General features: G+C 35.2%; 1 protein-coding gene across 1 annotated transcript; it reads left to right on the top strand.

The window, feature by feature from the left end:
- The first annotated feature begins 231 nt into the window (after positions 1-231).
- Positions 232-2,963, top strand: LOC112525917 (probable WRKY transcription factor 30). The gene is made up of 3 exons (XM_025136232.1): positions 232-543; positions 687-821; positions 2,168-2,963. Exons 1-3 carry the CDS (start codon positions 242-244, stop codon positions 2,763-2,765), a joined length of 1,035 nt encoding a protein of 344 aa, XP_024992000.1. The 5' UTR covers positions 232-241; the 3' UTR covers positions 2,766-2,963.
- Positions 2,964-13,048: the final 10,085 nt, after the last annotated feature.

Here is a 13,048-nt window from a genome sequence, read left to right as displayed (position 1 = left end):
CAACGACTTGGACTTTCTTCATTCTAACAAATTTAACTCGGTTTCTTTCCTCCTTATATTTCCATCACTTCATTTCTTCCTTCATGTCAAACTCAACACAAATCTCTCTCTCTCTCTCTCTCTCTCTCTCTCTCTTTCTCTCTCTCTCTCTATATATATATATATCTCTCTCTCTACATATATATATATATATATATATATATCTCATGCAAATTAAAGAGAGTCGTTGAGCAAAAGTAATATGGATGAGAAACGAGTGATTGAATCGTTGACTCAAGGTAAGGAATACGCTAAACAGCTCCAGATTCATCTCAACGACCCTAATTCATCTTCCCATCAAACCCAACAAATCTTGATCAATAACATCCTCAATTCCTACGACAAATCCTTATCTTTGCTCACCACTCCCAATGCTATTGGTACTCAGTCGCATTTGCATGCTGGAATCGGAATCACAAAGCTGGAATCACAAGTCTTCTCCACCCAAGATTCAGATCATGAGTTCAAAGATCTGCAGGATCACAAAGATTTCAGTGCCAAGAGGTACGTAAATCTCATACTTTTAAAATGAGATACTGTTTTGTGACTCATACCCATTTCACATATATATATATATATATATATATGTGTGTGTGTGTGTGTGTATATATATATATAGATCTAAATTAAGACTGAACTGATTGTAGGAATCCTAGTAGTATGGAAAAGTGGAAGAATGAAGTGAAAGTGAGAGCAGATATGGAGGTTGAAGAAGGTCTTGATGATGGGTATAGTTGGAGCAAGTATGGTCAAAAGGACATTCTTGGTGCCAAACATCCCAGGTACTTACAAATAGAGTTCAGTTTACAATGTTATATCATGTTAATTTGTGGGAATACACAAAATTAAGAACCTCATTTCCAAATTTTATTCTACTTTTCAGAAAAATCTATAAGCAAGAATCATGACCATGATTACCAATTTAACGATGGTGTAGTAATTGTAGGTCGTTTAAGAACGACGATAGCTAATCTTAAGGGTTTCAAATATGTTCCTGTCATGTAAAATGGTCATTTCTATAACGTTTATGAATTCATGAAACTATGAGTGGTGTGATTATATATATCTATAAAAATGTAAAATCAAAAGTTAAAACTCTAAAAACATAAAAGATAAAAAAAAATTTGAAAAAAATCATGTCTCGTAAACAGCGCGCTTCGCGGTGCGCTATAACGCACCTCAAGGTGCCATCGCATAAACGATATGGCACATTTCGTAATTGACAGAGACGCTTTTTACGTCATAACGCATCTTTTATGACCTTTTAAACACTAAATATAACAAATCAAAATAAGTTTATGTTAAATAGAATATTTTTAAGGAAAGTTAAAAAGATGTTGCTCATTTATCCACTTTTTTTTTTTTGCTTTTTCTCAATTGTATATATTATATATTATTAAACTATTAAATATGATTAATTATAATATTATATTATTAAAATAATAATATTTTTAACAAAATGAGTTAGGAGGTTGTGACATTTGAATTGTTCTACTTTCTTTCCGTTTGGCCCCTTTTCTTGCAAGATTATTAATTTTTATTTTATCCACATCATACATTTAAATATATAGAGAGATAAAAACAATTAAATCTACACTATCCATATTTGTACAAACCATGTAAATCATCATCATCCGTCGATTTTGTCGTTTAATCTTATAAAATTGTTTCATATGATACTATTTTTGGTAAAGTTGTTTCATATATGGTTATGAAACTTTAATGAATCTGTTTCATGTATTTCTTTAAAATTAATATAATGAATATGATAATATCCACAATAAAAATGATCAATCAACCTCTCATAATTACAAAGAAAATAAACTATATAAAAAATTATGACTGGTTAAATGAGTTTTGTACGGTTTGTACAAATAACATAGTTTGCAATCATTATATATATATATATATATATATTATATAGTGCCTCTTATAGTTAAATCAAATTAGTGCCTTTAATTAAATATGTTATCATAAAATGAGATTTTTTTTTCAACAATGAAGTGAATAATATGAATATAAAAATATTGACAAGTTGCTCCATGCAAATTAAGTTAGATTGTGCTTACATTGTTTCTAAAAATTTAAGAGCTTGATTCTAATAACATCCATTTGTACTGGTTTGCAGAGGTTATTATAGATGTACATATCGTCATTCAGAAGGTTGTCTTGCAACTAAACAAGTTCAAAGAACTGAAGATGATCCAAATATCTTTAACATATCTTATCGAGGAAGCCATACCTGTAACCTTGGGACCAACACAACTTCAACGATTCCACTACCATTGCCATCACCGCCACAATCAATTATTCAACATCTACAACAAGAAAACCAGCAAGCTCCCAGGTGCCCCGAATTTCTATTGGACCTCCAAACATGTGATAAGCCCACAACCGAAAATATAAAGACCTCGTCATTTCAATTCCCTTCAACATCTAACAATAGTATAATTTTTCCAACGCTTGATAACGCATTTGATAGTAATACATCACCTTCCTTCATCTCTCCGACAACCTCAGTGCCCGCTTATTTCACAATGTCACAACCCCGAGTGAGTGTAGTCCGAAATATTTCAAGTCCAGTGGCTGCAAAATCTGAAGTAAACAATGTTGTATCGGTTGCTACATCTTCTACCAGTTCACATAACGTTGACGTGGGCTTCCAGTTTGGGCAAATGGAATTTGGTAACGACTTCAGTTTTGACAACTCAATATTTTTCGACTAATAGTTGTATACAAGCATTGTGATGACTTGTTCTCATAGACAATGAATAGAAATTGTTAGAATCCTTATTGAAGGTTAAGACAAAGATGAGTTCAAAATAGAGATTAGCCATGCATTCTACTTATTTAAAGTTTTTTGGTTTATTTAAAGATTGATAGATACTGGATCTATAATAGACGAGAACAATTGTTCCAACTAATATCAGTTGGCCTTGGTCTTCATAGTTATGAATCTTTAGACTAATTTCCAAGTTATAAAATATGATTCATAAAACTTTTAGCCAGTAAAAAAACAAGACCGGAGCTGGCTGATATGATCAGAATCCCTGTAATTTTTATACTTAATAGAGATATTCAAAACTTTTAAGCATAAAATCATAAATATACTAATTTTCATCCAATAATTGTAACCAATGTGTAAAATTTATAAAAGCATAGGATTTTGTAATATAGCATTTAATAAAGCTTAATTATTTTAGATACACCAAAGTCCAAACCAAAGTCTTTTTGTATGAAAATGAAGCCATATGGGCTGGCTGGGATTGGGAGTGGGTTGGGTCAGGTGGATGGTTTCAGTCAGAAATATGGGCTGAATACTAAGCCCATTGGATGTCTATTTTCAGCCAGACACTATAAATCTCAAAATTTACAAGGACTGGAATTGAAGTTGTTTTATTCTTTTCTATTTTCAGGTTCTTTTGGGAACCAAGAACAAAGCAATTTTGCTAGTATTGAATCATAATATTTACTTGGTTTTTCTAAGTAGTGTTAAAGATTATTGAGATAGTCATAAGTTATTTTGAAAAGTGATAACTATTTGAGAAGTAAAGAAGTGGTTCTAACTCTTCATATGGTTGTGTAAAAATTGTAGCTTTAACTGCTCAAAATTTGGGGTTATACGAAAAATAGAGGGGATGGTATCGTAACTTTTCAAATAGGCAGCAAACGGATTCATATGTGATTCACATATGAATTATATGTTCATATGTGAACCCAAATAATTCACATATCAACTGTTTTAATTGATTCACATATGAACTATTTAACTGATTCACATATGAACTCGTGGATTTATATGTGAATAGTTCGCATGTGAACTAATTAACGGGTTCACATATGAATTCATTTGCCGCTTATTTGTAAAAATTACGAAATCGCCACTCTATTTTTCGCATACCCATGCGAGGAATTATTTCGTGCTTCACAGTCAAAGTCATAAATGTTGACCAGATAAAGGGCTAAGATCTCTTTTTACTTCTTAAATACTTACCACTTTTCAAATGAACCTTTCCCTGTTGATATATCTACAAAGAATAATATTCATGAGATATTTATAATGAATAATATTCATAATTATTTAGTGTTATTTATTATTAATAGTTAGGGGCCGTTTACCAATTTTTTTGGTTAAGTGCTGATTCGGGTAAGAGGTCTGACTGTGATAAGAGGTCTGACTGGATTAAGTGCAAATTGTATTTTATTGTTTACCAAACATTTTGTGTTAAGTGGTGATCGAGTAAAAAAGACCATTATATCCTTTTTTTTTGGAATAAGTATTAATTGAAAATTATTGTATTATTTAAACCCAATTATATTTGAATAAAATTAAAAAAAAACTGGCCCATATCAGCCCAGATACATTTAAGCCCAATTTTATTAATCTACATGTATTTCTTTTCCACTCAAAACCCTCAAAACCCTATTTCTCTCAACCTGAAACTTCCCTTATCTTCTCTCCCACCTCCAGACCGGCCGCCATCGCCGCCTCCGGTCGCCTCCCTTCCAGTCGCCGCCCTCCCGTCGCCGCCCTCCCCACGCCGCCCTCCCGTCACCCTTCAACACCTTGAACCGGACACCGATGCTTCTCCACCTTGAATCAGACATGACCCACGTGTTTGTATAAAGAAAGATGCATCTATTTAGGGTTTTAGATGAAGAGGGTAGATTAGGAATACATACCTCTTACCACGGTAAGATTCATTTTTTTTCCTGACTCCAGTAAGAAGACGGTCAAAGATCGAAAATCTGATTGTTGATTTTGTTGTTAGGTAAACACTTTTACCTCTTACCCGAGTAAGCATCTCTTAACGGGTAAGAGGTGGTAAGAGATTAGTAAACTGCCCCTTAGTTTCCTTGATGTTCAGTGAATTTATGCTTGTCATTTGAACCCACCTTGCATGTAGCGCTGTAAACGAACCGAACGAACACGAACGGAAGTTTGTTCATGTTCGTTCGTTTAACTTAACCGAACAAACGAACGAACACGAACGGTAAAGAACGAACATAAACGAACGGGCTAAACGAACATAAATAAATATTATTTGAATTCAAAGTAAATAAACAAAAGATTATATACTAAATTTAGTATATAAACGAACATAAATGAACATAAACGAATGGTGAACAAACGAACGTTCACGAATATAAATGAACGAACATGACTCTTGTTCATGTTCGTTCGTTTAACTAAATGAACAAAAAAATTTGTTTATGTTCGTTCATTTATTAAATAAACGAACATAAACGAACTTTCCGCCGAACGGTTCGTTGAACGTTCGGTTCGTTTACAGCCCTACTTGTATGTATGCATGCATGTATGTATGTACGTACTTACGTATGTACGTATATGGTTGGGTTCCGATGAAAACTTTTTTTTTCTTTGAGACATGATCATGGCCATCAATTCACTTCCAATAGCATTTGATCAGACGAAAAGACACATTATCGTTGTGAAGGAGGGGCAATTCAGTATTTCGATTTTTCGTTTGGGCACACTAACATACCTTAACATGCTAGTTTTCATGTTAAGGTGTGTGAGGTGTGTTAGTAAATGTTAATGGTTGTTAAAGTGTGTTGATATTCATTATTTTCCATATTAATGTACACTACAAAAGTGATTTTATAGGATGCTTAAAATGTCCAAGTGCTACAAGAAAGTACTTCTCTAGAACTTAAGTTTATGAGATCAAACCAAAAAGGGGTCATATCTAAAAGTTTTACAATACGTTTATATGACACTTTTAGACATTTTAACAAGTTTTTTCAGAACGCTTTTAAAATAAAGTGTTATATTAGCTATTTTATACGACTACAATGTCTTGCAAAAAGATGAGTTTATTATTGAATAGATAATATGACATTTTATTTTAAGAATGTCCTAGACACTTGTTAAAACACCGAAAAATATCGTATAAATCTACTTTTATGCTTTTAGATAAGACGTTTCATAGTTCGATCCTACAAATTTAATTTCTATTAATTATTCTATTAGGAGGATTAGAAATTCTCGACGTCCAAGGTTTAATGTTGAGGTAAGGTTTTCTACAAGGTATATGTGTTAAGGTTTGTGAGGTATATTAAGAGTATGCACAGTGATGAAAACCTCTAAGAATTTCACTTGTCATATCGGTGAAAACACCAGAATTGAGGTTCTTGCAAAACCTCATAGTTTTTTTTTATAATTTATAAAATATAATTTTATTTAAACTATATAATATGAGTTGGGTTGATTATATATATATATATATATATATATATATATTTGTAATTAGGTTGCCAATTGTTAGACAAACGTTAGACTTGATTGTACTCATTTGTAGTTGGGCTGCCAATTGTTGGGCAAACATTAAGCTTAATTCATTTGAAAATATTCATTTTATAGCCGTTATGCCGCCGAAATTTTTAACAACATAGGCTTCTCAACTCGTTCAAACCTTTACACTTAGAGTTTTAAAGTCTTCCAAAACTCCTTTACATCTACGGTTTGACTTTCTAGTAGTCAAAACTTTACATGTAGACTTCTCAACTCGTTCAAAGACCGCCAACTTCATTCACACCTATGATTTGACTTTCAAGTAGTCAAACCATTACCCTTAGAATTTTAAAGTCATCCGAAACTCCTCTAAACCTACGGTTTGACTTTCTAGTAGTCAAAACTTTACATGTAGGCTTCTCAACTCGTTCAAAGACCGCTAACTTCATCACACCTACGGTTTGACTTTTAAGTAGTCAAACCGTTACACTTACAGTTTTATAGTCATCCGAAATTCCTCTAAACCTACGGTTTGACTTTCTAGTAGTCAAAACTTTACATGTAGGTTGTCTTCTGTATGCTTATTTCACAATTGTACATATAATGGTGATTTGTCGCTATCTTTTTTCATGATATAATCTAATGTTTGTTTTTTTAGGAGGTGTCACACTGAGAACGTGGTAGAGGCCGTCATGGTAGTCGCGGCAGCCCCATGTCTGGTAGGGGCAACAACTTTGTTGGCGGGCGTGGTGACCCGCACGCCGATGACATTGGTGAGTTTACGGAGCCGCCTTTTGGGGTTTAGATGAACAAGAGGTGGCCATGGAGCCCCCAGCTTCGACAGGTTCGGGGAGAGGCCCCAACGATGAGATATCGACACCGAGTCATCCGAGCCAACGTAGACATCTTTCTTTGTTAGGCAATGGGTAAGTAGATGTAGTATAAGACTTTGTATTACATAATAAAATGATATGAATGTATTTTGTGCAGTAAATATTTTTTTAATTGTACAGGTTTAAAGATGATCATGTTATCCGGGACATGACGACTATATTCAGGTCTTCCTTTGCTGGTCTGTGGCATAGATGGAAGGAAGTACCTCAGGAAGCACGCGACTTAATGTTCCAGCGCTTTCGAGTTGGTGTACCATTTTAATGTAATTATACATATTAGGTTATTGTTTTTACATTTATACAAATATTGTGTATGTAGGCTAAGTTATAATGGGAACCAGAGCTGGATGATATGGTTCATGATTTATGGACCAAGGCCATGCACAATAGATACTCGGATTAGATGAGTGTTGCACGTGACTGGATCGTGGCACAGCCCTATCCTGTTGCTCAGCAATGAGACGGTGAGGACTTCTCACGGATTAGATTACACCATCCTGTATAGATCCCAGAGAGGTTTTGACTTCAGATGATTGACCAAATATGTATCTATATTGTGAGCTTTTTGAACTGCCATGTGTTTTGTACCGCCTTATATATGTTCTATGTTTTTAACAGGTTTGGGATACCGAGCCTTGGAAAAGAAAATCTAGGATCAATAGGGCTAATAGGAACACACAATTTGAGGGGGTGTCATCCATATACAGTGGGGGATCAATCAGTACTGCACAACATCGAGACACGATGGTGAGTATATAATCTTTTTTGAATATGTAATTCGTTCTTTATGTTTACTAACAACTTAACTTAATTGTCTAATGTATGCAAAAGTAATGGGCCGTGAGCCGACGGCTACTGAGGTGTTTGAGCGCACTCACATCACGAACCGAAAGTTCGATCAAGGTTCGTCCGACCCGCCTACCGATCTTCCTCAGTTCAGTTACCCCAAAGCTGCAAGGTATCATGTAAGTTTTCTAAAACCATTACTTTGGTTAATAGATACGTTTGGTAGGTTTAAAGTAATATATTTTAATAAACATAGTGATGCTATTAGTTTGGGTTGCCATTGTTGGGCAGACGTTAGGCTAAGTAGATAGGTTGAGAATGTGACAACCATTGATATTATTAGAATGCTTTAATTGTTAAAAACATGCATTGGTTATGTTTGATTTACAGTCGTTATGCTGCTGAAATTTCTACATATATAACCTCACCCGTTTTTGTTTCGGTTAACCATAGGAGTGATTTCAATCGCTTAGGGGCGAGTCACAGTCTAGTGCCTACAACCCTCCCCCTAATGAGACATCTCTTTGGGAGCAGAGTGTCGGAGGATGGAGAAAAAACCGCATCTTTGGTTTTGGGACCACCCAGGATCCCTCTTATGCTATGACGGTATTTGTAGCAGTAGCGAGTCATCATACGAGTCAAGAGCGGAGGTATGTTGGTTATATTGTTATAAACTTTCTCATTACTAAAATTGCGAACAAATTACTGATTTTCTCGAATATTGAATATTTACAAGTAACGGAGTTGAGAGAGAAGTTGGCAAGGGTAGAGGAGGAGGCATAGCTGTGGGAGGAACGCCATCTGGCCGAGATGGAGGACAAACGGAAGAAGAAGGCAAATTTGGAGGCCGAACATGTCAGACAAGCTGCTGCATTAGCCGAACAGGCCGCCTTATTAGAGAATTTTGCTGTGTTTATGCGGTAGTCAGGATATGTTTTCTCCCCTCCCCACCTCCCGGTAGTTAGATTGTATGCACTTGAAGATTAAATTGTATGAATTGAATATTTTAAATTGTATAAATTGGATATTTTAAATCGTATGAATTGGTTAGTTTTAATTTGTTCACAGTTTTGGTTTGTATATTATGGTCAGGTTTGTGTAATAAATACAGGGATTATGTAATTTCAAAAAATTTATTTTTTAGATTAATACAAATTAGCGATGGATTAGCGAGGGAAAATCCGTCGCTGAAAGTCTTTGAAAATTTTGTCGATGATCTGTCGCTGAAAGTTCTCTCGCTGATATATATTCCCTCGCTGATCAGTTGCTGAAGCTTTTCCCTCGTTCATCCGTCGCTGAAAGTATCCCTCGCAAATTCGTCGCTGATATCCCTCGCTGATAGCATTACCTACGAGTATTTGACCGATGGATTATCAGTGAAGAATAAACCTTTTAGCGACGAATTTGCGAGAGAAATTTCCCTCACTGATACTCTGCATTTTTGGAGTGTTAAACATCATTAAATTCAGAATTCTTAGAACAGAAAAAACAAAGATTGGGAGATGACAACAGAGAATAAACTATTGATCTGTTTAAGATTGTTGTTGTTCAACCTAAGGTTTCATATCCTTCTATTTTATGGGATTTTATCTTGAAAATCATTATGTTTTGGGCGGTTCTCAATAAAATATCATTTTGCTTTATATTTATTCATTTTAAGACAATACTACAGTTTCTTGAATGGATTATTTTGCAATTTGGAAGTTGATATGGGTTTGTATATTTTAGATAAAATTTGCTAAATAATCCATTCAACTTTGTAGCAATTATTGTATATAAAATAATAAATTCAAAATTCATTTGGAAAGTAGTATGTTCCACATTTAAATGACTTTGGGAATGTATGGTTTTTCGAGATTGATTAGAATATTGTTGCAACCAGGCCGGAGTTGTTGAATCAAGCTACCAATCATCTATGGTGATGTTATCCACCCCAAGGTCATGTGGTTGTCGTGTGGTCCACCATGGCTCAAGAAATGACCATACACCCAAGGATGAAGTCAATGATCTTGAGAAGGCTAGAATCAAATAAGAATGATGTGCAAGTCTTGGTCAATATTTTTAGTAATTATTTTATCATGAAAGTCCCTGACTGTCCCTGTTAAGCATTACTCCTCTTTTGATAGTATTTCAAGTAAATTTATGTGGCTCTGGTATTTGTATCTTTGTGGGTTTTCTTTTTAAAGCAAGTAAGCCTATACAATCTTGATCCTCTTTCATTTGCATGTATTTTTGTGATGCTTGACCAATTGCAGTTTGTTCATCAAGTGTGTACTAACGTTTTTTAGTATTAATTCTAGGCATGGGTGAGCACCATTTGCATATCCACTACAAGAAAAATGAGCTTCAGAGAAGAAATTTTTAGAGAAGTTTTGAAAATGTACCTAAAGATGCATTTTAGGGAAAGAATGAAACTACAAAAGTAAAATAGAGCAACCGAAGCTGAGACTATTAGAGAAGGATTTTGAGTCAATGAATACACTATCAAAAATGTTTCTATAGGTTTTAGAGACACTTCTTAGAAAAATGTCCCTGAAAGTAGAAACAAAAGCTTTAGTGACGGTTTCTTAAGTGTCCCTAAAAGTTAAAAAAGTTTTTAAAAATAAATAAAATTGGACAAATAGTTTAGTAACGCTTCCGTAATTTGATAAGGGTATGTAAAAGATTTTATAAATAAATCAAAATTATATAAGAAAGTGTTAGCCCTAGTTGCTCCATCATCCTCTTCTCGCCTCCTACATCGATCTAGTTACCTCCCACGGTGGTTGAGACCATCACCACCGAGGTTCCTAGTCATCAGCGAGGTATGACACAAGGTAACTCGACAAAACACTGGAGGCCGGCGTTGGCAGCCATTACGGAGGACGGTGTTGCTCGGAGAACTCCATCTGATTTTTATGGTTTTGATTACAGGTAAATTCTTCCTTCTGGTAACATTATTGTGTTTCAATATCAAATCCCTTTTCTGCGTATTTGATCTCAAGCGCCAAAACAAATCTAGATTAGATAGAGTTAGCTTTCTTCTTTCACAGACCTTGAATAGGTAACAATGGTGGTTTTGATGTATCACCTTGATCAGCTTGTGGATCTGATCGAACAGATAATTTATTTTTGTTTCTTCTTTCTGTTGTTGTTTCTTCCTTCTATGTGTTGATTCTTTTTCACTTCTGTTTCCTCTTTTTGTCTCATGTGCTTAAAAGGTGTTTGAGGAAATGCCTCAAAGACGTTTATTTTGTTTACATATTTTTTTTTGTTTAGGTTGTTTAGAGCTTGTTAGTTGCAACAATAATTAGGAGCTTGTCCATAGAGCTTTTTGGTTTGCTGAACCTGTATTTTGTCCACCAAGTTCATATTACAGAGATCTGCAGAGTCTAATGAATTACTGCATTCTGCCCTAGCTTATTATCTAATCTCACATTCGACATTAAGTCTAATAAATTACTGCATTTTGTCCATTAAGTCTAATAAATATGGAATGATTTAAGGTAATGAACATAAAAAGGAAGAGGATGAACAGAGAAAAGGAAATGGAATACCAAGAGCACAAGGCACAATATAGGCAACTACATTTACATGAAAAAGAGAAAGAATAAGTATCAACATGTCAGTCATAACCTCTGCCTCTAATATTGGTTGGTGCCTTGTTTTCCAGTTGGCAAACTCTGAAGAATACATTGATGGACATTTTACTGGAAACCTTGGAGAGATTTTAATCAGGTATACTTGGATTGTCTGAATAACTTTTAAAGACAGGACAATTTGAGGCCGTCAATGGAGAGGGGTTCAGCAATAAGACGTCTGAGGCGCTTGTGGTCTTCACCGTTCTACTGAAGCAAACTATTGAGGCCCAACACCTTCTGACCTGTGTAGAACAGGTTCAAGCTAACCATCCCATATTTTCCTGTTAATAACATCTTACTTGCTTCCCTACCAGTCGTAAACACAATATACCGTCCTAGAACATAGCTCTTAAACACTTTTCCGTATCTACGTTAATTAATTGGTATCAGCAAGCAACAAATTTAATTGCAATTTATATGAGATTGATTACCTTTGTTGCCTTTTATTCATGAAACTGAAAATACCAACATGACTTGAAAATTCAGATATAAAGGAAAACTCTCTCCTACAAATGGCCAACCAAAGCTACCTAGGATGCCATCCATTTCCTTTGGGAAAGCACTTGCATGAAGCAAGGCCAATGTTAGAATCAGCAGCAGCAGGACCAATCCAACACCCATCACCGTTGAAATGCTCACCTCCATTTTTTTAGTTCCAAGGTATGGACTTCTTACTTTATATATATATATATATATATATATATGATTATTTCAAGTGACCCACTTTACAATGTTGTCGTATTCACGTCACATGGGAGGAGGTATTATGCATATGCTATATGGAGAAGGTAGTGTGTTATCATAGGTGAATTGGTTCATATCTTGGGAAATATTTTCATTCAGAGAAGCTACTGCCAGTGAGTGCCAACCATCAACTAAATCCATGTTTACTTGCATAGCTGTCACTAAGCTGCCACTTACAGCATGTCCAGCTTGTAAACCTCCATCATACACGTAATATCATATCTAGCAGAAGAACTACATGCCTACCACTCCTTTTCAAATCATGTAATAGTTCTATGCTCTTTGTACACAAATAATTTGTCTGGAAATGGCAGGCATGAATTGAAGCAGTGATTTTTCTGAAATTACTATACCTTATGTGGGCCTATATTGTTGGAGAGAATTGAGCAGCATCCATATCAATGGAAGATCTGCAGGTAGGATGTTTTTTTTTTGTCATGGCTAGGATAGGGTAGTAGCAGTCACAGTGCCTATATGTAAGCCGACTTTCTTGCACTTAACTTTGGATCTAGAGGCATGTGTTATGTACTTGCAAACGGCTTTTGGTGATGAATAAGGAACTACTAGGTTGAGGGAGGAGGTGCGACGAGCGACTGAGGAAGGAGAAGGTGCGAGCGATGATGGAGGAGGGAGGAGGTGCGAGCGATGATGGAGGAGAAGTGACAGCCGAATGGGGAGGAGGATAGGGAGCGATGAGAGTCGGGAGTGAT

The sequence above is a fragment of the Cynara cardunculus genome, assembly GCF_001531365.2.
Source record: "Cynara cardunculus var. scolymus isolate 2C chromosome LG 13, CcrdV1, whole genome shotgun sequence".
NCBI lineage: Eukaryota > Viridiplantae > Streptophyta > Magnoliopsida > Asterales > Asteraceae > Cynara > Cynara cardunculus.
The sequence above is the reverse complement of the archived record's forward strand: the minus strand, read 5'-3'. Positions and strand labels throughout refer to the sequence as shown.

Bases quoted from the DNA above. Each gene is read 5' to 3' on its own strand.
- LOC112525917 (XM_025136232.1), top strand. From the start codon at position 242: ATGGATGAGAAACGAGTGATTGAATCGTTGACTCAAGGTAAGGAATAC. The intron at 544-686 runs GTACGTAAATCT...AACTGATTGTAG, and splicing joins AAAGATTTCAGTGCCAAGAG to GAATCCTAGTAGTATGGAAA. The intron at 822-2,167 runs GTACTTACAAAT...ACTGGTTTGCAG, and splicing joins CTTGGTGCCAAACATCCCAG to AGGTTATTATAGATGTACAT.